This window comes from Tachypleus tridentatus, chromosome 12 (genome assembly GCF_004210375.1).
Source record: "Tachypleus tridentatus isolate NWPU-2018 chromosome 12, ASM421037v1, whole genome shotgun sequence".
In the NCBI taxonomy this organism is placed as follows: Eukaryota; Metazoa; Arthropoda; class Merostomata; order Xiphosura; family Limulidae; genus Tachypleus; species Tachypleus tridentatus.
In genome coordinates, this window is record NC_134836.1 from 102,826,296 (window position 1) to 102,853,234 (window position 26,939).

The window sequence follows — 26,939 nt, forward strand, 5'->3', positions numbered from 1 at the left end:
TCAAGTAAGGTTTCATCTTATGAATAGTATTACGCCACGATACTGCTGGATGCGCCCAGCACTTCCAGTTGTAAGCGCGTTATAACGGGAAAAACAATCAATCCCATCATTTGGTTCTAAGCCGATGAAAGCGGTGAATGCTGCTGAGCGGCTTTCTTTCTATTAAGCAGTAATTTTAAAATTATGGGTGATTATACTGAACCGTAGGGATCTATGACCAGGCTGTTTAGTTCAAGCTTTTAAAAGTTTAAGATTCAAAAACTAAACTGCATTTGTGAAGGAGACTAGTTTGTTTTTTCTTGTTGTTTTTTTCTCCACGAGTAGGTCAGCAGTAAGATTAAGAGCTTAATACTTAAAAATAGGGATAGATGCTCGCGGTGAGCACAGCAAAAACAGTCAATTGTGCTTCGCACTTTAAAACAAAGAAGACCGAATTTTCAGAACTGTTAGTAAGCAGCTGTTATCTTTGAAGTTTTACTTTTAAGACCAGCACAACGTTTTACCTCATTGGGTGATTCATCGATCGATTCACTGATTCTGCTTTTTGTATTGCACCCTCGTTTCTACATAATTTGTGAAATTTCAATATACTAGCGAGGCCTTATCTTTTATGAGTTTTCTAGATGTAGCATCATGCGCTCTCTAGTAAATAAACATCTAAATTAAAATATTAAAAGTATAGGGGTAAAACTGGGTCTGTTGAGATTCTATAAAAAGGCTACAATGATGGTCCATCGTTGATACAGTGGTGGTTATCGAAAGGATAATAATCTGAATTGTTTTTGTTTTTTCCATAAAAGTTGACAATAATCTCGGCTTTCTGAAGTTGTGAATTGTCTGTGACGGTTACTTAACAAATTACAGAAGTTGTACTTACAATAGTATTGTTCCAAAATTTGTCCAAAATGTAGTGGTCTTTAATTGTTACGATTATCATATTATACAATGTCTAAAAATAATAATAGCAAAATTACTCCTCTTGATTTCAATATCCAACGTTATTGGCCTATTTTTGCTCTCCTAATGATTGTCGGTTGGAATAAAACTTTCTGTGCTTGTGTTTTCTTTTTGCAAAGCCACATCTGGCTATCTGCTGAGTCCACCGAGGGGAATCGAACCCCTTATTTTAGCGTTATAAATCCGTAGGGCCTAGCATGGCCTAGCGCGTTAAGGCGTGCACTTCGTAATCTGAGGGTCGCGGGTTCGCGCCAAAACATGCTCGCCCTCCCAGCCGTGGGGGCGTTATAATGTGACGGTCAATCCCACTTTTCGTTGGTAAAAGAGTAGCCCAAGAGTTGGCGGTGGGTGGTGATGACTAGCTGCCTTCCCTCTAGTCTTACACTGCTAAATTAGGGACGGCTAGCACAGATAGCCCTCGAGTAGCTTTGTGCGAAATTCCAAAACAAACAAACAATAAATCCGTAGACATACCGCTGTAATAGCGGGGGGGGGGACAATAAAACTTTCTATGAGAGATGTATAGTTTTTTTTTTTTTTTCTAAATTTAAACTTTAAGGTTCCTTACCCATGACTTTACTATCGCAAAAGGTCTGTCCCTGTTGAAAACGTCTAAACGAAAAAAAAAATTAAAGGTTACATCTATGTTTCAATTTCCTGTTTTTCTAGAAAAATATAACAAATGAGAAATTATGATTATCAAAAAGTATAAAAATTTTTAATTTAAGAGATATAAATATTTCCACTGTGTTTTGAATTTTTGAAAATCAAAGTAAAAATTAAGCGATAAATAATACAAATATAAACGTATCGAATGGTTATTATTATCCAGCACCACGTACAATTTCGGTGATATGATATGTTACTATTCATTTAAATAAATATTAAAAAGTAATTTCCAATACTTTACGTGACAATGTAATTACTTGTGTATATTACATTAATTATTTACTTAGAATTTTGGTTTTAATTTTTAAGTAAACAGCGTACCAAGCGTTTGGTTATGCTGCTCTTTATCTGAATTGACAACTTTGTTTTAAATACTGTATTGTTTTTTCCATTATTTCACAGATGGATAAAATGCGTATTGTAGATTTTTTCCCATGTATTTGGGAACGGTATTATACCCCATATTTTGTAGTCGGTAAGTAGTAGGTAATATTAATATTACTAGTGAACAATTCAGCAGCCTATACTGTGTGGTAATAGTATGTTTAAACTTACATGATTTGTAAGGAGAAATATAACTTACGTCTGTATGTCATTAGATGTAACCTTTGGGTAATTTAATAGAAATTTCTTATAATTATAACAATGACAGTATGAAAAAGCTGCATTTGGATTTTTTTTTTTCAGATCAGTCTAATAGTGGAGACCAGTGCATTCTTTTTCATTCAAATGGGCAAGTGTCTGTTCCGTTATGTGTTAATAATATTATACAATTTACACTGATAAATAAATGGCATGTAACTTAGTCTTCTGATCTTTAATTTTGGGTCCAGCAAGGAGTACTATCATAATCTTTAATGAGTAGGTATTTCATGACCATTGTGTTTTGTTTTTTTTCCCAAATTTCTACTTTTAAAAAGACTGACCTGTAACATTGTAAGTAGTGAAGCACCACCAACAACATAATGTTTTTCATTTCATTGTTGTATATATACATATTGATATATAGATTTATTTATTTCAAAATGTAATTACAGTTTTAATCCAACTTTAAGCTTGTTTTATTTTTTGTCTATTGTAAAATTCTGATTGATAACAATACATATGCTGCACATGCATTATACAATTAAAAAAAATGTAATGAAACTAAATACAGCCAACCACTAAGTATTTTAAAATTTAAATATATAAAATAGGCATGTCACATTTTGTTGGGAATTTGCGAGTAACTGTAATGCTGGCTGTATATTTTTGAAGTTTGGAATTTGTGTGGCTCATACAAAGTTTCAAAAAATTGTTCGTTTAAGAGCTTTTTTTGTAGGAGTAATTTTATTTGGTTCATGTAAAAGATGTATTCTTCTTTTTCCACACCTAACACATATTTACTGGGTGATCATTGGAATTGACTTTCTGGTTAATCATTGGGTTCGTTAATCTGTTACAGTCAACCAACTAATTACTCTTTTGTGAGACTTTGATAGTTGAAATAATTGTAAACATTCACTACAGTTAGTTGATTATACTTGTGAATTACGACACTAACTGATGAAGCTGAACAAGCTTAACTTAATCAAAAACAATAATGAGAAGTGATAATGGCAATAGTTGGATAGTTGCAATAATAAAAACCCTGTATTAATCATGAATACAAATTTTGATTACTTGAATGTTTTCATGACACTTAATTTTGATTTAGTTGTAATATTGATTATTTTACAAGACATTAATCAATATGATCGAGTTAATTGCTAAGTTGCATTCACACCTTTCCTCTCATTTTTTTGCAAGATTTTTTCTAACCTGAATGTATTGATTTTCATCATTCTAGATGTTTTGAACTTTTAGATCATCTTAAGAATATGATTAAAGTATAAATACAAATATTTTATATTTTGAATAATTACAAAATATTTTTCTTAACTCTACCATCAGTAACTACCATACTGATGTAATGAATTATTGCTACGAGACTGTCTTTACATTTTTGTATCATTTTTTTAATATTATTTTTTTATTTACCAACAGTTAATAGTCGTTCTTGATGAGGAGAAACCCACTTGAAGTAAAAATGTATCTTGGAATGGCTGGTATGGGTATTTTATTGATAAGGTGAGGACAAGAAAATAACCTGAAGACGATCTAGAAAGGTCGAAACATTGTTCTCTCCTTATCAATATAAAAGTGTCAATACCCATACCAGCTATTCTGAGATACAGTTAATAGTCTTATTATTGTAAGTAAGTTTACTATTTGTGAATAACCTTTTTTTTTTAATAATAGATAGCATATATTTGAATAGACTAGTGTTGCTCAAATGATTGATAATATTGAGAAAGAACATATTTTTCGACCATTTTAGTTATCATTAAAAAATTTGAAAAAAAGACTCACCATTTGCATAATATTTATTTTACTCAGTTTGTGTTCATGTTTGTACATATTTATGAGTGTCAGTTCTGGTAGATTTATCTTGTACAATCAACAAGATCTTATTTTAAACTTGTCATTCTCACAGTAAGTGTAGCAGTACGATTTTAAAGATGCATGCAGACTATGGGATGGACATTAGAGATGTAGTTTTCATTTAAAGAAAGTTAATGCATACAGGCTCAGTCAGTTTGAATGTGTCACAGCTTTCTTTTTACCAATAATTTTATTATCATTTTATGTTTGTAAATTTGACATCAAAATGCAGTTTATAATCCACTTTTAATATTATACAAGTTTTCATTTCTTACTTTCTGATCAAAGTACAGTGGTACCTCGGTTCTCGAACTTAATCCATTCCAGAAGGCTGTTCGAAAACAGAATCAATTTTTCCCATAAGAAATACTGTAAATTAAATTGATTTGTTACAGACCTCCAAGAATTATGCATCATGAAGCATTTTAAGTAAAAATATTGCTTATTTATACCTGTATAATAATACTTACATGCATAAAGTCAACCACAAAAACTATAAACACAATAAAAAAAAAACAATAAATGAAAATTTAACTGCACTTTAACTGTGCTGAGAAGAGCTGATGGCATAAGTGAAAGGTGGTGAGAAACATGGAGAGTAGGAGGGTTATTATTGTTTGGAAGGGAAGTCACCTTCCATAAAATCGTCAGGTTACTTTCCTTCTGGGGTTCTTTCTCTTTTCTATCTCTTTGCACCATTACAACCTGCTTGAGACTCACTGGACCTATTTCTCACTAAAAACTTGTCTAAAGAGGTTTGTTTCTGCCTGCATTTCAAAATGTTTCTGAAGTAAGACATGGCATTGTCATTGAAAAGGTTTATGCTGCAGTTTGCTACAGCTTTGTAAGGGTGAAATTTTTCCACAAAATTTTGTAACTCTCCCCATTTTCCACACATTTCCTTGATTTGTGAACTCGGAATATCCTCCCTTCCCTTCTCCTCATCTAAAGACACTTCCTCAGTTGCCTTCTGTTGCTGTTTCTTCTGAAGGTCTTGGAGTTCTTCTGTGGTGAGCTGTGTTGTAGTCTTCCACGAACTCCTCAACATAATCACCACTCACACTCAAGCTCATACACTTGACTAGTGAGACAATATCCTCGACAACAGGCTCAGCCTCGAAGCCTTCAAAGTCTCTATCTGCTACTGAGTCTGGCTACAATTTCTTCCAGGCTGAGTTCATGGTCCTCAAAGACACTTCCCTTCGGGCTTTGTTTGTGATCCTCAAGCAATGGAGGATATTAAAGTGATTCTTCCATAACTCTCTGAGGGTTAACTCTGTGTCAGAGGTCACTTTAAAGCACCTTTGAAACAGTGCTTTGGTGGAGAGTTTCTTAAAGTTCGATATGATCTGCTGGTCCATGAGCTGAATGAGAGGAGTCGTGTTAGGGGCAAGAGCTTCATTGTAATGAAACTGTACTCCTCCACCAACCCGTCCTCCAAGCCTGGTGGGTGAGCAGGTGCATTGTCCATCAGAAGAAGGCCTCGAGTGGCAACTGTTTTTCCGTGAGGTAATTCTTTAGACTTGGGGCAAACACTTCATGGCATTTAGTTTACTTTTCAGGACATTATTTTTCTTAAAAATCCTTGGGTTCTCAGAATGGTACACAAGCAAAGGCTGAAGTTTTAAGTCCTCACTTGCATTACTTTATAACAATAGAGTTAGCCTGTCCTTCATTAGCTTGTGTCCTAGCAGTGACTTCTCCTCCTTGGTGATGTAGGTCCTCTTTGGAATTTTCTTCCAAAAGAGCCCTGTCTCATCACAGTTGAACATTTGTTGGGGAATAAAACCCTTAGCTTCTGCATAGTCCTTAAATTCCATAAATTTATCAGCAGTGTCTTTGTTAGAACTAGCACTCTCCCCATCTCTCACCACACTATGTATGCCACTTCTCTTCCTAAATTTTTCAAACCACCCCATACTAGCCTTAAAGGCATCACTTGTATCAGCACTCTTTCCAGGGGTGTTTTTCAGGAGGTCAGCATGCAACTGCTTTGCTTTTTCTCACAAATGATGGTCTCAGAAATGCTATCACAAGCTAACTGTTTTTCGTTTACCTAAATCAACAATAGTTTTTCTTCCGCTTCCATTGTTTGTGATCTTTGTTTCGTAAGCACTGTCACTCCTTTTGCAACATGAGCTCCTCTGATGACCTCTTTATTTTTCAGTATGGTGCAGACTGTAGACTTCACCATACCAAACTGTGTAGCAAGGTCAGACACACGAACACCACTCTCATACTTCGCTATGAGATCTTTTTTCACCTCTATTGTGGCTCTGACAAATTTTCTTTTTGGTTTGCTGCTTTCATTATCCTTCTTTGACCCCCTGGTGACTTATTTAATCTTAATATTTAGGAAAACAACAACAAAAAAAAAGAAAAACGATAACGTTCACAGCAGATTTTAGCGGGGATGTGGACTGAGCGATAGGTGTGGGTAAAATGTTTTGGGCAAGCTTGGTGTGGGCCAAAAATGGTTGAAGGGTCGTTCGGGTCATCAGTTGGGTTATTTTGGGGGTTCGGATCATGACAGCTTGGTTCGGGAACCAAGCTTATGTTTGACAACCAAGACATTTTTTTCTCAAACAATATGTTCAAAAACTGAATTGTTCGAGAAGGGAGTCGTTCAAGAACCAAGGTACCATTGTATTTAAATCAAATTAAGCTTCATTCTTTTTGTTGCACGATACATCTGCCCTTTGATCTATCTCATTTTTTTTATGATATAGATATTCAGACTTCACCAATACAGCTCATGTGGTACCTAACCAAATATAATCACAAATTACACATACTGGAAAAGAAGAATTTAGAATTTGAGCCTCTTGTCATCTTGATTTATTGATATGTCAATAAATTTGTAAAACAAACTAGTGAAACCTATCTTTTCATGCATTACAAGTCAGTTGTTCACTCAGTCCTACTTGTCTGATAGATAGGTTTTTTACCAACAGAAACAGAATGCTGTAATGTGTAGGAATTCATAAATTCATTGTTCAACTCTGGAAGTCAGTGATAGTAGTTGTTCAGTAAAGTTGTTGCTCCAACCAGTGATAATTTTTAATCTGTTTTTAGAATGTTTAGAAAGCCAGATAAATTAGTTGTTTTGGAATATTTTATCTGATTTTTGTACTCTTTTTTTTTTTTTCACTCTAAAGTGCATATTTGAAAGCTATATAAATTAAATTTTTAGACAAGAATATGGTGGGGAAAAGTAGGGTTACTAAGTACAGCATCCAGGTACAAATGGCATCAAGTTGAAGTAAGAGAATAATTTTTCTAAAGCATTATTTATTTATTTTTTAACAAAAGTAACAAACGTGTAAAAATTAAAACCTTCTGAAGTTAGATAACAAAAATGAAGAAACTAAATATTAACTTCACAAGGTCAGTTAGTTGGTATGTGTCATGTAACAACCATGATTCTTGACTCTAAGCTCTTCCTCTATGATTTATTTCTTTTCATGCACAGACAGTCCACGATACAGTAATAAAATCAAATAAAAGCAGATGTGAAAAGTTAGAAGCTGAAAGTGCTAGGAGATGTAATTTGCTGCTACAGTCTGTAGTTATTCTAGGAAAGAGAAAAGATATTACTGATATATATGTTTTCCAAATTTCCACTTCACCATACATCGATCTTGCTACAGTTATTCTTAGTGTAGAAAAGGTAAAAGACAGCATATAAAGTTTTACTGGAAATTAATTTTCAATATTTATTTAGGAGGTTCCAGAGGTTATGAAAATAATTTGAAAAGAAGTATTTTTATTCTTAATATGAAAATCATTGTCAATTTGAGTGAAAAGGTAGAAGCTTAGTGAATTCACAGTAAAAATCTTGCTATATTTTGTGAAAAGAAAGTTAGTACATTTGAATTGTAGTGTGTTCAGTTTAACAGTTACAGGGTTAGTCAAGTTGTCACTTTTGACTGAACCCACATACTTAAGGTTGAAAGCACACAGATGGTTTTGAATTACTTTTTCATGATCAAAGATATTTACATTTGTAGGATTTTGCTTTTACAGGATATGTGTCATTACAATAGCTCCTTCCCATCCATTGTTCACTAAGGAGAAGGAAATAGACTCTATAGATTTCCAAAGTCGTTTGAACAACCAAGTTTTTGGTCGCTGGAAAAAAGTAAGTACCGACTTAAAAATCATATATTTCTTATTTGATTTTTTTTTTAGCCTTTGGAATTATCTAGTATTATAAAACTATGGAAACAAAAATTATTAGTTTTAAAATAATTTTTATTATTTTGAAAATGCTGATTAAATATAAAAGAAAAAAAAAGTCATTGCTTTACATCAAAACCACTAAGTTCACCTTTTTTGTGCCTTAGAAGGAATTGTTCCAAGATAATGTCACTCTACATTTTGCATGCATTATAATTGCATTATGCATCTTCCAGCTATCAGTGGCACATTTGTTATATTGTTAATAAATAGTATTTCACATGACCTGAATCTTGTAATTTCAAAACCATGCATCTCTATAAGTGGGTATTTGTGCTTAAATGGTTTGACACAACAGCAATAAAGTATTGATATTGTGGGTTTTAGAAGAGAGAAATAAAATTTTAGAATATTCATAATAGATATATTATAGAAATAACACTAACTTCATTTTATTTTAAACAGAATAAGATAGATTTATAATGCATTAAAATTTTTTACAACATAAATATTTGATTGTTCAAAATAATTGACACTATTATTTAAGAAGTACCTCAGCTGAAAAATAAATATTTTAATCATAGTTATATATGGAATATCAGTTTAATATCTGAAGTTTTTCAAGTAATTCTAGGTATAATTTCTTATTTTTTACAGCAGTTTCTTGATTTCTAAAGGTTCCAGTTTCTTTCACCATAACTTGATAAACAAGAAATTCACTAAACAGACCAAAAAATAATAATTTTTTCTGGTAGTTTTAATTTATCCAAACAAAATATTTTTTGAGGAATTTTGTAGTTTAGTATGTTGGTGGAAAGCAAAATTACAAAATGCTGTTTTCAAGTTGTTTTTGTGAATGCTATTGAACCTTATCTTTTTTCAACAATATTTCATCTGTGTCTTATGTTAGAGATGTATCTGAGATTGCTAGTTTTCGTTTTTTTTAACAGTCTGGACTTGGTATTGCCTGTGCTTTTTTCGTGTAATATAAAAGTGAACACAGTAGGTAATTTACACATTATATGAAAACTTATAAATTAAATATTTTAATCCCTGCAAGCACCTGTCACACATATAGTCAAACTTTTCTGATTAGTGTTCTAAAGCTTCTGAAATGCTTCCAAACTTAATGTTGGTTATTGGGAGTATGTGACTGTTCATTTTAAAAAGAAATGTACAACTATAGTAAACAATCCATAGTCAAAAGATACAATATTTCAAAAAGGCATAAAATGTTCATCATGAAGACAAAAAGTACTTGCAGAAAAGAGCATCAAGGACTGCACTGTGTTTCAAAACAACACTAAAGCTGATTGGGACCAATGACTTCATCTGTAAAGTGATCTTTAAAAAAATATATTGCAGTAAAGTTATACATACCGTATTTTCCGCCTAATAAGCCAAATTTCTGGCCCTAAATTTTGGACCTGATTTTTGGGCTCGGCTTATTGGCCGATCACTCCTTTCGGAAATGTCTTCTTCTTAGGAAATGTTTTTCTTTTGAAAATTACCATAGGCGGTAATTTTGTCCCATCAGCAAAGCACGTTAAGACTACAGTGAAACGTTGTTTCTGGAATTTCATTGGTTACCTAATTACAGTGAGTGGAGCCAATAACGAATGACATATTGATTCCATCTCTGTCTCAATACAACACGTTCTGCTTTACTACAGAACGCCAATGATCACACACAACATGCATGCTGATGCTGAAATGAGACTAAGAAATCATTTTGAAGAAACTTGTCACTTCTTAAAAATGGCTTTGGTTTATTGGGAGGTAATAAGCAAAACCCTCATTTTCAGAGCTGAAAATTGGCCTCGGCTTATTCGGCGATTCGGCTTATTAACCGGAAAATACGGTATCTTTTTGTTATTAACAAGAATTTTAAGTTGGTGAAGGCTGACAAACTAAATGATCCAGCCACTCTTCAAAATCAGTTGCATTTGCAATTGCATTTCTATAGAATTGATACCTTGGCAGGTACAAAGTATGTGTAAGAATCAATTGCACTTCCATGGAACTTGTGTGCTTGTGCAAGTACTTTGAAGCCATAGACCTGAGATATTAACTGGTTTATGGAAAGCTCAACAAAAGAGGTGGAACAACATTGATATTGCCATTCTTCAAAGAAGCTTTATCTCATGAATACGTCATTGTAGAGCATTTGGTAAGAAGCAAGGGAAATGATAGAATGTAATTATTGGAGATCTGATTGTTAAAATTTAATATTTAGCTTAATTGTTTCCAAAAAGTGAAAATGATTTTCTATAATTGGTAAATAATAATTTAAGAAATATTTTGCTACAAAATTGAGATAATCAGTTCAACTGTTTCAATTCAGTTTTATGTGCTTGTGCTTTTAACCTAATTATTGTTTAAAATGTTTTATATATGGAATATCAGCTTATTTCTAGAAAAAGTTTATGTAAACTATCAGATTATTCATATAAAGTATGTTTACTTCTATATGCTTCATAATTTATGAGAAACTTTTTGAAAGGGTTAAATACCTTATACTTCATGTTTATGGGTAAAAATAAATATCCAACATCAGTTGTTTGTATTTTGTTACAGATGTATTCGTTAATAAAGGATCTTTGATTGAATGAACTAAATTTTAAAAGTTCTGTTTTAAGTTGTTTTCAAAAAATTTCTATAATTAAAATTATATTGTGAGGTTTGTTAAATGCATCATGTACAATAAAAATTTATTTCTGTTTTCAAATGTAAGGGAGGACAATTTATGAAGCCAGAATCTACACTCTGTCTGATTAAATGCAAAGATGGGACGCAATTTACAATGTACAGCCGTGTTCAAGGAACTCTAATTGAAATCAATAAATCGCTCATCGACAATCCTTCACTCCTGGTGAAAAAGGTATTTACTTTTCATAAGATATATCACTTTTATGGAGCATATTTGTTGCATAAGTTTTTGAAGCAGTTACTTTATTTATTGATAGTATCCAATTCAGTAGTTCTATGAAAGAAATAAAATAAGTCTGTTTAACAGTAATAAAATGTCCTTACTTTATATCTGTAATGTTCTGTTTAATTCTGTTTCTTAGGGCTATGTTTGAAGGTTTGGGAGTCTGCATTTAAGCAGTGTGTTTTTTTTTCTCTCATGAACAGAACTTCTCTGACAGTGTTTTTAATAGTAAGTTATATATAGCTTTTACTTTCACACTTCAAAGCAAATCATCATGATAGAGCACAGGGGTTATATTTAGGGGTGGCATTACTTCAATAAAATGAGTGACTAGTGTACAAGATCTAAAAAGGCCCCTTTCTTTTTCTCTAACCACAATGTTACTGTTACTCTGTTCTGTTTAGCTGCTTATTTGGCTGAAACTTTTATTGAAGACAAGTTTTCTTATTTTGCAATGTTAAAACAAAATTTTGATATGCTACTTACCCTCTCTCATAAATTAGCAATTCTTAATCAGTGCTGCCCTCTATATGAAAGCTTTTTCTTTACTCATGCTTCAAGCCCTCCATTCCTCCCTGTTGGAATTCCAACATATTTCTCATGCAAATTATCATGCATCACCTTTTTAAATAATAGTGGTATGAAATTCACATGTGACACACCCTACATTCCTCTACCAAAGTGTTTAAATTTATAAGTTCTCTTTGTGTACTTCCAGTTTGAATATTTTTTCCACACAGTGGTTATATTTTTCCTTCATTTATCTTCATTCATTCCAATTCTTAAAATATTATTTATCAGTTAATCCTAGTAGATATATTTTTGTACTCACTTTTCATAAACCTTTTCTAATGCAGTGAATCCTGAAGTCAATATTACCACTTCAGGGGTTACTCCAGTGACCATCATTTTTTTCTCATGCTTGAGGTACAGATAACCTGATGGTGAATTTATGTGTCAAGAGATCGAATGTTACATTTGTCAACTTTATCCCCAGGCTCCTCCTAAGTCAGCTAAACCTGTGCAGGCTGATGAGGGCTTTTATTGTCTTTTTTCATCTTCAGAGTTTGCTGTTCCTTCCTATTCCTACTCTTCTAGGCCTAATTCAGTCTGTATGGATTTTGTGTCTCAGGCTTGTGATGTTTTTATCCTGTTCATATATTTATTCACCTTGTCCTTCCTTATTGCATTAACAATCTTTCAAATCATTTGCTTTTCCCTCCACTGATATTTGGGTATGTGCTGATCAACTTGCAATTAAGTGAGGGAATTAGCATGCTACAGTCCATGAGGACTTCCAATCAGTTCACCCTTTCTTTCCATTATATGGACAATCCATTTTCAGATCAACAGTAATTAGGTTCTTTATTACCTATTTGGGGTCAGCTCTTGAATCAAATGCAAATCTTACCCATGCTTGATGTTCTCTTCTATATCTCACCCTTACCAACCTCTTATGGTATCTTTCTTTCATATGCCTCCCATTGGAAGCTCTCCATAAAAGTCCTGAGAGGTTTTTGGCAGATACACTTGCCGTTCTTTCCTACTTTATTCCACATATATTGTCTTTGGCTCTGGCATTACATGTGTAGTTTCTTTGTTGTTGGAACATCGTACGTCGGGATGCTGTATTGGCTTTTTACCCTTGAAGTATCTTGGAGATTTAACTGAGATGATAAGTTTTTAATATGGTTTCAGAAACTATTGAGTCTTTGGTGACAACAGTCCACCAACAATCCATTCTTACAAATATTTCAGCATGTTTTTCTCAGTCAGTCTCATATGACTCCAATTCCCTTTTCCTGTTCCACCCTTTCCCATTCCTTGTAATTGTGGTACTTCTTGTCAGTTCCCTTGAAGATATACTTTCATTTGCCAACAGTACCAATGACTACCTGGTGTGTTTGGGTCTAGTGGGGGACTTGGCTGTTTGAGCTTCATCCTCATTGGCATTCATTTGTCAAAGATCAATGATTACTTACTGCCAGAAGGGCTTGTTATCCATTTACTTTCCCAGTGATTGTTTCTTCTGTTGCCTTTTATCCTCCTCAAGATTGCATGGTCAGCCAGCAACTGCCAGAAGCAACTTAAGTATAGCTTTTGCATCCTTCTAGAGGATTTCATTTCTACCATTTTGTTGCCCCCAAGAAAACCAAGGATTGGTAGGCAGTAATCAGTTTATCTCGCCTCAGCTGCTTCATATCATTACCCAAATTCACCATGGAGTCTTTTCTCATTATGAGATGGGCTTTCTCCCCATGATTATGGATGACAAAAATGACTGTCTGTAATGCTTACCTACACACCCTGATCTCATCTCAATCTCATCCTTATTTTCAATTTGTCCACCTCAGGGTGGTTTAACAATTTTGGTCTCTCCCCTTGTGTGTTTTGTTGAATAGTCCAGGGTTTTGCACATTCATTTCCATGCTTTGAGACTACATTTTCATTATTACATGGATGATTGATTCCTTCTTACTCCTTCTGAACAAGAATTTGTCACTTGTGCTCAATAGCTATTTTATGTGATGGCTAGGATAAATTGGAAAAGTCCTTTCTGTGATCCACTCCATATCTTTTCCATTTAGGGGATCTTTTTCATGACAAATATCAATTGAACACTGACTCTTCCTTTACAACTTTGTTAGATAGAACTTTTGGTTCACCGTGCTTTCTTGGCTTGATCATATTTTACTGTTTGTGAAGTACTCTCCTTTTTGAAGATGTGGTCTTCCATAATTGCACTGGTACCTCTCAATCATGCCCATGATCTCTTCAGTGGTCCTTCCATGAACATTGAAACCTTGCTTGGGACCCTCTTTCTGACCCCATTTCTCCTTCTCTTTCCCTGCAAAACAACCTGCATTGGTGGTTGGACAAAGCTTGTATGTCAGCAGGCTTGCTGCTTTCTGCCCCACATTTGGATCTAAATCTGTTTATGGATGCAACCCTTCAGGGATTGGGTGGCATGGGTCAATCACCAGAAAGCTTTGGTCTGTTGGTGTGCAACAAAAACACTTTGTTTATTACTATTCTCAAATTTCTAGCTATATGTCAGGCATTGCATCATATCATTCTTCTTGCTCGACATTCTCTAGTGATGTTTTATTTGAAAAATTCCATGGTGGTAACACATATCCCCCACAAAGGGGTCACCCACTCCAAAGATCTTTGTTTTAAGATGTTGGATCTACTATACTGGGTTTATGAACTTCACATTTGCTTTGTAATATGTCATGTACTGGGTGCTTTCAATCTAGTTAGTGATTGTCTTTCATACCTCGACCTGATATATCCTATAGAGTGGGCATTATATTCTCTCGCTTTCAGGGATCTTTTGTCGTTGGTGGGGTTCTCCCTGTGTGGTGCCTTTGCTGAAGTCCTCATATAGTAATTTCAACAGGGGAGCAGAAGGTTTGTGGTATACATAAAGTAAAAGTTTGCATATAAAGAGCAGCACTGCATGGAAATAGCTAATCTTGTGACAGGAACTAATTACCTATTGCAAATACATTTTCATTATAGTAAATGTATAATTTTGTGACTAATAACAGTTTTTGTTATCACTGAAGGTTTGCACATATTTTTAGTTGATCTACTTATTACATGTATATTTCATACTGTTTATATAGTATTATGCAGAGATGCCAACTATTACGATTTTGGTGTATACATTACAACTATAAACTCATACAGACAAATATTACGACTTGTTGCAACTCTCAAATTATTTTATAGGCCTATACAATAAAGTGATAAATTGTTCCCCCAGGGCTTGAAAGGGGTGTAAAGAAAATTTCTAGTGAGATACAAATAAATTTTGATAATAAATAAAAGACATAGTCCAAATGGCTACTTGCGATAATCACGCTTGTAATTATTGTGCTTGCGATAATTGTGCTTGAAATAATAAAAAATATTTGTATCTCCGAAGTCTACCAATAGTTTGAGCGCGGTGCTTCTCCATACTGGGTATGTGGGGGAATCCATAGTTACATCATCAGTGCTTTTCAGCCAATCAGAGCTCATGTAGATGGGTATTTCTCGCTTTTTAAGCGACATAGAAACACCAATGCGATCATTCACAAGATGGAGAAAAAGAGACCTCATTCACCAGATTATCTTGTTTCTGGCAAATCTAAAAGGGCTAAAACTGTGAATCAAAAATTTAGGAAAGAGTATAGTGCAAAATATCCGGTCATTGCATCAAAAGTCAGTGACAGTAGTGCGTTTTGTACAGTTTGTCACATCGATTTTTCTGTGGCTCATGGCGGGGGATAAACGATTGTTCCAGACATACAAAATCGGCATCTCACCAACAAAAGGCTGAGGCGAAGACAAAAAACGATGCAGATAATGACATTTATGAGTAAGAATTCAGAATATGAAACCATAAATGCAGAAGTGATGCTCATGCTATTCATCATTGCTCATAATTTACCCCTAGTTGTAGCAGATCATGCAGGACATCTATTCAGAAAAATGTTCCCAGACTCTGATATAGTGACAAAATATGGCTGTGCTAGAACCAAAACTACAGCCATTGTACAAATGTTGGGTTGTGAAGATGACAAAATGATTTCAAGCATACTTACTAACAGTGTTTACAGTTTAGCCACAGATGGATTTACAGACATGGATGATTAAAAACTGAATCCAGTGGTTGTACGATATCTTGACCCTTTGCTTGGAAAAATTGTTTGTTCTCTTTTGACTATGGTGGAATGGAAAGAAGCTTCAATGGGAGTGAATATTTTCAAGCTTCTGGACCACGAACTGACAGAGGAAAATTCCATGGGAAAACTGTCTTAGTTTTTCTTTAGACAGTGCCTCAGTTATGTCTGGTATAGGTAAAGGTGTGATGGGACACATCTCAAGATGATAGCCTAGCATTTACTTCATGGGCTGTGCCTGTCACCTCATGAATATTGCTACCCAGAAAGCTTCCAGAGAACTGCCCTGCCCAGTTCCTGATATATTGATAGATATCTACTATTTTCTGGACAAAAGTGCTAGCAGAAAACAACATTTTAAAGAGTTTCAAGGATTGTATGACAAAGAAACAAGAAAAATTCTACAACTTGTTAATACAAGATGACTATCATTTGGGGTGTGCCTCAACAGAATATTGGACATGTGGAAGCCACTGAAGAAGTATTTTCACTGTGAAAAGGAAAAACTAGATTTAAAAGGATCTAAACATGCAGCTCAGTCAGGCAGCAAGACTTTAACAGTCAGGATATCCTCTCAGCCACACAGGTACACAAGACAACAATCTCCAAAAGCAGACAAAGAAACGTTTGATATAATTCAATATATGTTTAGGCAGTCTGACCTTGAACTAAGGAGACAATCAATGAGAAAAGAGAAGAAAACAAAAGCTAGCAAGGAAGTAACCAAGAAAAGTTATGCACAGAGCAAGTTATATAAGTTAACAGGTTTCTTGGACAACAAAATGAACTTGTTATTTTGTCTTTTTCTTCAATCTGCAATTCCTTTATTTTAGCAAGCCAATTTGATATTGCAAAGAGAAGAACCTTGCATACACATTATGCATAGAACTCTGATTACACAAGTTAAAAATATACTTGTCAGTTACATCAAGTCAGAATATCTTGAAGGCAACACCACTGAACATGACTACAACAATGAATCCTTACACAAATTTGATGAGGCAGTTTCTATTGGAAATGCTGCCAAGGAATACATTGTTAAATATGAAAAGAACCTGGACCTGATCAGCTTCTACACCAGTGTCAAGAAATACTATATTGCAGCTACAAATTACATGATGAAACATTTCCCTCTAAATGATGAACTTCTGATTCACACAGAGGTTGCTGATCCAAAACTGAAAGCAAAGATTTCTCTTCTCTGTGCTTCTTCACAAACAGGTATCCTTGTCCTTGTCAATACACATGAGCACAACATTATTGACAAGTTGTAAGGGCAATATTTGAACTATCAAATTGATATTTTCTCTGAAACTGTCCTTCAGTTGAATGTAGACAAGTTTTGGGTTCAGCTGTCTACAGTTGGATGGAAATGGCAACCAGAAGTATGACATTCTGTGTAGGGTTATGCTTGAAATTCTTACAATCTTCCATTCTAATGCTGACAGTGAAAGAATATTTAGTTCAGTGACTAAAAACAAAAGCAAGTTCAGACCAAACTTGAGCTCCTCAGTTTTGAGCAGTATTATAACACACAAGATGTGTATGCAATCAAATAGACAATGTTGTTATAACTCCCAACCATCCAGAGACATTATCATGAAAGCAAAGGCTGCAACAGCTGCAAAACCTTTACGATAAGTGTCATAAACATGATATAAACTAGTCCTTTTCTGCTTACTGTTTGTGCATGTTCAGTGTTGTTTTACCAGTATGTTTGTTACTCTGAACTAAATAAGATGTAATTTCAAATGAATTTTTAAAATTTATTTATTAAATACACAAAACAGTCATAAATGAGCAATCTATAGTAGTAATAAATAATAAGTAATAATAATAATATAATAATAAACAGTTTAGAGACATTGGTCAGGCTTAGTAGCTGCAAATGATAAACGGCTCTGTCTACAATCATTATACTCAGTCATTTGAAATAGTTGGCATCTCTGATTATGTTAATTAGGTATGTTTAATTAATCAAAAACACTATGACTGTTAATCTTAGATTTGTTTCAGTTAATTCAACTGTGGTTCTTTCAATGGAAGCTCACTGTAAATAGTTATTGAAGTCTGACATACAGCATCAAATGCATGGACATAAACGGTGTATATTCTTGATTTTTATTTCTAAAGTAAAACACGATTACTGTTCTATATAACATTTTAAAACTACATGCGAGTGGTTTATTTCATTTATATTACTTATATGTAAAACAAGAGGGTTCTCAGTCAAATATAAGATGCTAGTTATGGTGATATATTATCAATAAATTATGCAAATTAGTAGTACCAAAGGTTTGAATCTTCATTTGGTAATGTATTCTGATCATTGAAGTTCAGAAAGCTACCTATCATTACATCTCTTACTACCATCCCAAAACATTTTTATAATTTTACTCAAGATAATCTTTATTCATGTTTTTTAGTTTATTCTAGTTCTATGTTAAAGTTCATTTTTTAAATACAGCATAATTTCATTGCAGCAGTACTTTACTGTAAGATAATATAATTTTTTTCTCATCACCAAAAATTGGAACCATGGCAAGGACGAAGCATGAAATCAAATTTATCCTTGAATCTGCCACCTATCATTAAGTTAGATTAGGCTTAAGAAATTCCATCATCAATAATTCTGTATTTTCTGTTGAACAACCTAGCAATAAAGACAATTCACATACCATATTTGTAAATTACATTCAACAGTTATGAAATTGTTGTTACGTAGTATAAGTAGCTTCTTTGCAAATTGTATATCATAAATGACTGTTGCACAGCAAGAACATTCCACTTAAGACACTGCATACGTGCACCAAGTTAACTTTAATTATTTATGTTTTGAAAATGTTAACTCTACACCAATAGAATTGAAATGCTGATTAAAAAATAAATAAACAAATGTCGTTTTTTCATATTTACATTCCTCAATTATAGCTTTAGTCTTAGGGATATATTAATTATACAATCCTTTAAAAGTTAGCTTTTGTATTTTATTTGAGTATTAATGTTTTTACTGTTTATTCCATAGTTTATATTCATCTTATTTTTTAATCCTAAACATGACAGTTTTTTGTACTCTTTGTTCTGTCCCGTTACACAACTATAGATAAACAGTTGTGTTGTAGTAATCTTTCTCGTATGCTAAGCTATTCTAAAATTACATTGTTCAGGTCATTTAATGTGCTTTCATTAATCACCACAAGTCTTTAGGGAAGATTATATTGTTTTACAAATGTAACTATGTTTTTCACAGACAGTGACCTGATGATGGTGCATTAAGTTAGTTGTATTTTATTCTTTCTTTAATATTAGATTCATTAACATTATTGATTAAAATTATTAATCTATCATTTTATTATAGTTGATTTCATTGTTAACTTAATAAATAGAATTAAGACTAATTTAAATCTCAGAAGCTTCTTGAATATCATAAGATCTTGGGTTTATTAATAGAAATATTGCTAACATCAAAGATGCTCAGCAGGTGAGACAATACATTCCAGTTATAAATTATTGTGTGACCAGATGGTTAAGAAACTCGACTCATTATTCAAGAGTCATGGATTCAAATCCCCATCACACCAAACATGCTCGCCCTTTCAGTCATAGGAGCATTATAATATGATTGTCAGTCCTACTGTTCGTTGGTAAAAGAGGACCCAAAGAGTTAGCAGTGGGTGGGGATGCCCAGGTGCCTTCCCTCTAGTCTTACATTAGGGACAGTCAGCACAGATAGCCCTCATGTAGTTTTGTGTAAAATTAACAAAACAAAACAAACTGTCCCCAAACTAATATTGTTGTTTTTGTATCAAAAGATAAATAAATTACCTGGCAGATGAAATATTTTTGATAAAACACTAATATCTAAATTATTTATATACTGGACTTCTAATTATAATCCTGATACAATTAATTTTGGCTTCATCACTTGTTATTTAACCATCTGTAATTCTCATGCATACAGGGTACTCAGCTTTTGTTCTTTAAGTTTTTTTGTTTTTCATTTTCTTAAATTCAGACTATTTAATTTCATCTTTGGCTCTAGTTTATATGAAACATATTTAATAAATTCTATGTAATTACTCAGCATTGGGAAAAACAAGCTAACCATATCAACCACAATAAAAAATGAGTGCCTTCCTTACAATTGTTTCAATATAAGATATCTCTTCTTATTTTAAAAACAGTTTAAATAAAGACAGTCTGCATTTAATTAACTAGTATATTACTGGTGCATGTAAAGAAGTTTATAGTGTAGCATTAGCATGAATTAAATCATAATCAACTTTTCTCAAAGTACAAAATTATTGAAGGTCAGAGATTAGTGAGGCAGATCTTCTTTAGCAGAAGTAGCTTTCATGTAAGTGTGAAACACATGGGAAAGGGAATGATTCTGAGGCTTTTGTATTTGGAGATCCACAGGTTTGTATACAGATGAGATCATTGAATTATCATAAGACACATTTTACTGAGTGCAAAAGTTCAAGATGTAGTGAGGAAGAGAGTTTGGATAGTTGTTTGTTAATGGAACTTCAGAGAAATAACAGTTGCTTTTAAACTAATACTAGAAATTTTTATTGTTGGCATGTTAGATATTAATGTCTTTAAGTCTTGGTTAAATTAAGAATATAATGAGGATTTTAAAGTTTTCTCTGTGGATATATATACATAATCCTCTCCTCTCTCATCATACTTACTTTTCAATTATAGTAGCACAAAGAGTGGAGTGGGTGCTGTTGACTAGCTACCTCTCTCTGAGCCTATTAGTTTAGAATTAGGAATGGCTAGTGCATATAACACTTGTGTAGTTTTGTGCAACTATTCAAATGCAAAACAAGTAGGAATGAACTTCATACAGTACTTTTATGTGGTGTCTTGTCAAAGGAGGTAAGCAATCCCATTAAGTGTTTGGCTTGAAATTCCTGAAAGAAAAACAAGTTTGTGATAACGAAAGATGTAAGTTTGTACATATAAATAAGTCATGCTTCATATATATATATGAACTAGTTTTCGTGTAAGGCAAATAAATTTGTTGAATGCAAGGCACTAATTTTGTACTGAGCTATAATATTTCATCCTTGTTTGAAGATATAACTGGGCAATTTGTAGAATTTACTATTTGTTTAATTGTTAGGCTCATTAATTGAATATTCTAAGGTTACCAAATATTCCTACTTCATTTTTTAAGACATTTGTAACTACCCTTCATATAACCTGATAGGTATCTTCAGGAATAAGAATTTATGATTAAATTACTTTTTAACCCTAAAGTGTTGGGCATGAAAATATATTGTATGTGCAATGGAGTGTAAAATTTGTAACAAGTTGAAAATACAATCATTACCATTCTGTGGTGTTTTTCCCTACAAAGCTGGTGCAGCATGGCCAGGTGTTTATGATACTTCATTTATAATCTGAGGGTTGCAGATTTGAATCCCCATCATGCCAAACATAATTGCCCTTTCAGCTGTGGGTCATTATTATGTGATGGTCAGTCCTACTATTCCTTGGTAAAATAGTAGCCTAAGGATTGGCAGTGGGTGATGATGACAAGATGCCTTTCCTCTAATCTTACACAGCTAAATTGGGGATGGCTAGTGCAAATAGCCCTCGTGTAGCTTTGTGCAAAATTCAAAGCAAACAAACAAAACCCTTCACAATATTATTCTACTAAAACTAAATTAAGTAACTGTTTGTTTAAAAAAAAAAAAAAACTTAAATTTTGTGATAAAACTAGAAAAGGGCTTACACTGTGTGAAAGATAATATATAATTTATGTCAATCATAAAAAAAATCAAGACAGTATAGTTTATTTGGCAATAGAACTTGTTATGGTAACTATATGAACTCTTTTTACAGAGATTAAAATGGTCTATGAGGTGGAAATTGAAATTAAATATCATGGTAATATAAAAAATATTTGATTTTGGACTTTTTCTAATTCCAATGATCAGTGTGAAAAACTTAAAAATATAACTGAATATTAAAACAGCATCATAAGCTCTTAAATAAGAAGTTGTTGATGTGGATGAAAGTTTAGAAAGAACACATGGAAATGATTAGCATGTCTTCATTACTCGTACAGGCTGGAAGAAACTGAAAAAAACAAGTCACATGCTCAGAAATCAGTACGCCAGCTTAAAGCTTACTAGCAGTCTATTGATTTTTGTTCAGCTAAAGTGAGTTGCAATTTAATAGGAAACCTGTTCATGTAATTAGGTTAACAACTTAATTGTTTAACATATCAAAAACTATGGTTTAAATGCTAAAAGTCAAAGTATAAAAAACCAATAGGCCTAAAATTTATTATATATAAAAAAGAAAAAGCATAAACTACAGATGCTTTAGTCTACATAATCCCAGTTTATACATTTGGTAAAAGTATATTAATGTAGATCAGACAACTTTTTAATTTTTAGTATGTTAGTATTGTCTGTCCACCCAATAATCAAATATACTGTTACTTTACATAATGCAGTAGAAATTGTAATAAAATTGTTTGTGTACATTTAGAATGTTAGATATGCAATGTACAAAAAATACGACACAATATATGGTTATTTGAAAAATAATTTACAAGGTTATAAAGGAGAAAAAGTTTTACTCAAAATATTATTATTACTATTATATAAATGAAGGTTTAATACAACCCAAAGCTCAACATTCACACGTGCTATTTTATATTTGTATACAGATGATTATATATAGGTCAAGTGGATATTCTGAGGGTCCTGGGTTTGAATCCCCATCACACAAAACGTGTTCACCCTTTCAGCCATGGGGGCATTATAATGTTATGGTCAATCCCACTATTAGTTAGTAAAAAAGTAGCCCAGGAGTTTGCAGTGGGTGGGGATGAATATCTGCTTTCCCTCCAGTCTTACACTGCTAAATTAGGGATGATTAGCGCAGATAGCCCTCGTGTAGCTTTGTGCAAAATTCAAAACAAACCAAACCAGATGATTATAAAGTTAGCCATATCTTAGTTGTATCAACTTAGCAGTCTCAGTAAAATGTTATGATTTTGTGAAGTCCTGTAAAAGTTGGTATAACCAATATTGTGTACAGGTAATTAAAACTATTCTCTGAAAGAATATTTGCTCTTCATCTGTACTGAATTTTGATATTTTTTTGGATTAAAATGTGGCTATCCCTAAAGTTAGTGGATGCTATGTATTATAAATAGTAATGGTACACTTTTTTTTCTAGTGAGTGTGACATGCTTTTTGTTATTATACACTACACCAAAACAACAACAAAAAATTTAAATTTGAAGGGGGGTAAACACCAGAATACGATTCCTTGAATCAGTTTGATATGAGTTTTGCAAATACTTCACATTCTATTGAGCGAATACAAAGTTCTCTCCCCAATGTTTCATGTTTGTAGCCCTGATAAGACAGTACCCTCCCTTATCTCATTGTCAGTTTTGCTAATTTTTTCTTCAATGATTGCTACAGGGAATTTTCTTTGTATAATGCAGGCATAGATTTTTTGACAGAAGTGTGTGTGTGTGCATGTAGTTAAAGCTACCCTGAAATTTAAAATTTGACTAACACAAGGATGTGGTCACTAACTGTGGTTTATCAAGGTCTGTAGTGTGAAGGTTGTGTGTAATAGCCTGGACTAGGTGGCAGTAGGTCAGTTAGGCCAGAGTATGATGACTTTATACAGCATGGCCACGAGTAATCCAGGTCTTCTTTTCAGTGGCTCTTTATTTATTTCAGAACAGCAGCTGGAGTGATTATTAGCCATCTGTTGATGAGAAGTAGATTGCATGAGTCCAGTTTAAACTAAGTGTTCTGCTTCATTTTCATAGTTAACTGAACATTTTATGTGGATTTTTTTTTTTTTTCCAAGATCACCAGTAGTAGTGGTGGCACAATCAGATATGTTGTTTTTCTCCAGTTCAACCAATACTTTCTTTTTTTTAAACCATTATTCCTAAGAGTAGTGTACATAAAGCCAGAAATAGATACAAATAATGCAGTATTGTTGAATATAACCATTTCAATATAGTTATGGTGTGAGAGCATCAGTGTGTTTTAAGTATGCAAATCATGTTGTGCTTCTGAGGGTCAGATTTACAGCTGAAAGTATTCCTGGATGCTCTTGGGTGATTGGACTAGACCTTGCCTTGATACAAAGTGTACAAAATGTGTTGCACCCTTACTTCTATGCACTACCTTCAGTGAACACCATGAACTGTTCGTCAAAGGTCCTGACACAATTCTGTAAAACATTCCCGAGACTTCCTGAATGTTCATTGGTGTGTTAACTACTATGCAGCTTACAAAAAATTGGAACTGCACTTACTAGTAAATGGATCCCCATTACATTTATATTCCAAACAATCAGAAATATATCTTGCTAATTCATTTGCAATTGGTATTCATAATTGTTTTTTTCTTGTTTTTGTCAAACGTGATTCTTTCCTCCAAACTGAATTTGTGATACCAAACTCTGAATTTGAGGGTACTTATGTTTCACAGTTTATGACTAGCATTATGTTATTTATGTTACTTATTCACTAACTTTATTCAGTAAATAAAAGCTGCTTTTAAATGTAACATGAACTGTTTTTATTTATAAAATCTTTATCCAAAAAAAACCAACAATTACTACAAGAACAATGGTTATATAAAAAGTATATTTGAATATGAGATTGTAATAGTGATTTTTTATTAATTTTGGCTTATTAAATAAATAAAGACTATGTTTAATAAGTCTCCTCTTTACTTCTAGCCGTGGTCAGATGGATACATTGCAGTTATTCTTCCTCCATTACATAAGTCGGAAAACCAAAAGAAGAATTTGTTATCATTAGAAAATTACCAGAAACTGGAAAAAATGAAAATATCCTGTACTACTTAATCCATTTATGTTAATTTAACATTTTTGTAAGTTTTGTAAAATTATACAATAAACCAGCTTTTTTTTTTCCAATTAAGTCAACTGATACATTTTTCTTGCAAATGAAATATGTAGCAACAATCAATTTAGTCTGAAGATATAAATGCTGTATATACCATACACACATATATGTATGCATAGGGAGAGAGAGGGGGGAAAGGAAATTTATTTTTTAAAGCAAAGCTGCACTGGGCTTCCTCCAGTGTCCACTGGAAAGTTTAGCATTGTGAGTCTTTAGATTTACTGTTGTCACACCAGTGGAAAAACAGAGATATCTGGGCAATTTTTTTTCAATCTATATCCCTAACCTTTTCTTTAATGATCCTAAAAATGTGAGTTTTCAGGAATGGCAATTACATAAATCAGTTATGGTTGTGTATTAAACATTCTTTAAAAATTCTATACTTTCTAATTACTTCAGGTAAGGAAAGAGCTAGTGTCATATTGTCTTTTTTTATTTCATAGGTCAAAAGTGGGCCTGGTGGCTAAAGTGCTTGACTTGCAATTTGGGAGTTATAAGTTTGAAAATGGAGACATGAAATCGATACTAGATCTTTTATGTTTCAGATGTTAAATATTTATTATCCTATTATACTTTTGGAAGCATTCTCCACAAATGTAATTTCACTGAGTATATAAGAATATTCTTAAAATTAGAGGACACACAAGCTGTGTATACTTCAAAAAACTGAGGTATCTGTTTTCTCCCCTCAAACACAATTGTATTCCTTACTCGTTTACTAAATGTCAAAATTATCTTACATTTTAGTTTAGCATATGCTGTAAAACATTCAATTAGTTCTGTAAATTGACTGATTACATACATCCATTATTTTGCTTTAATACTCACTTCCAATTTAAAGGAAAGGTAATGAAGAGGTTATGATCTTTAGGCTCTGATTTACAGAACATGGATGTTTTTTCTTATTTAAAACAGTGCTGTATTTCTGGGTTTTTAAGACATTCTTTAAAAACTAGTTGCTGTTTTACTCTGCCTTGTATGTTTATTTTAATTTTATACATCCATTTTTAATTGAAAATGTGGCCAATCTGAAAGGCTTAACAACCATACTTTTTCCATTACAATTCAAGTAAAAACTTAGTCCAGAAATGTTTGTCACACAATTTCTTATTTTTTGTTAGGTGGGGGTGTGAAAGGTATTTTCATATTTTTATTTTACCATGTGGTAAAGATAATTAAAATTACTACAGGATAATACCATATTTGTAATGTTCTACAAGAAACCCTGTTTATTCTCTTTGTAGTGTAATTGGGATAGGTGATTTTCAGAAAGGTTTAATTTCAAGTTTTGGTCTGTGTCACTATATAATCTCAGTTTAGCAGAAGTTTTGGAAAGTGTAGCCTATACTTACCTCAGAGGTTAACTCTTTGAGATACAAATATGGTGTGTTCTTTGTCCACTTACAGTCAAATGCTTCAATTAGCTGTGCAAACTTTCATTATCTCTGTAATTTCTACTGGAAAATATTACCATGTATAACCTTTTCTCTTAGATCTGTGGGCTTGACTTGTTATTCTTGTAAGACTTGTTTTTGCCCTGTGTGTTGTTAAAATCTACACACACAGGTATGATAGCTTTGATTTCTTTTAAATAAAAGTAATATATTTTTATTAGGTGCCTTTTATAGAAAATTTTATCACCTTAGTCATCATTATATATAATAATGTACTTGTAAAGCCCAAAACTCCCTCTATATATTATGCTGATAATAAAAAAAAAAAAAAGCTTGTAACTGTTTTATATTTCTTTATCATCCAATAAGACATTCATTCTTGTAGGCTTAACATAGCAGTTGAATTACAGCTGTTATATAATACATGCAGGATTACTGTCTTACATGTTTGTATTTGTTGTTCATAAGTTTAAAAATATGAAAGTGCAGGGACTACATTTAAAATGGTGCAAGAAAAAAAAGTGTTACGATAACTTGTTTGAGAAACGGGAATTTCTACAGATATATATATATATATATATATATTCATATTATGAAAATGATACAACATTATCTCAATAAATATTGATTTTGTCACACAATAATAAACATTTTATTTTTGTGTGTTGGTTGCATATGTACAATCATTCTGAAATAGATGCATGTTGGCTTAAGGATTTATAATGTTCACATACAAACCT

At 32.8% G+C, this 26,939-nt stretch overlaps 1 protein-coding gene across 1 annotated transcript; it reads left to right on the top strand.

The window, feature by feature from the left end:
• Positions 1 to 1,746: 1,746 nt before the first annotated feature.
• Positions 1,747 to 26,538, top strand: LOC143234189 (protein Abitram). Its single transcript, XM_076471350.1, has 6 exons — positions 1,747 to 1,806; positions 2,029 to 2,101; positions 2,314 to 2,359; positions 8,116 to 8,230; positions 11,003 to 11,149; positions 24,616 to 26,538. The coding sequence occupies exons 2-6, from the start codon at positions 2,029 to 2,031 to the stop codon at positions 24,742 to 24,744; spliced, it is 510 nt and encodes a 169-aa protein (XP_076327465.1). The 5' UTR covers positions 1,747 to 1,806; the 3' UTR covers positions 24,745 to 26,538.
• Positions 26,539 to 26,939: the final 401 nt, after the last annotated feature.

What these genes read in the sequence shown, in the direction of transcription:
- LOC143234189 (XM_076471350.1), top strand. Translation starts at nt 2,029, where the DNA reads ATGGATAAAATGCGTATTGTAGATTTTTTCCCATGTATTTGGGAACGG. An exon ending in TACCCCATATTTTGTAGTCG is followed by an intron (nt 2,102 to 2,313) that starts GTAAGTAGTAGG and finishes TTTTTTTTTCAG; the next exon opens with ATCAGTCTAATAGTGGAGAC. An exon ending in TTTTTGGTCGCTGGAAAAAA is followed by an intron (nt 8,231 to 11,002) that starts GTAAGTACCGAC and finishes TTCAAATGTAAG; the next exon opens with GGAGGACAATTTATGAAGCC.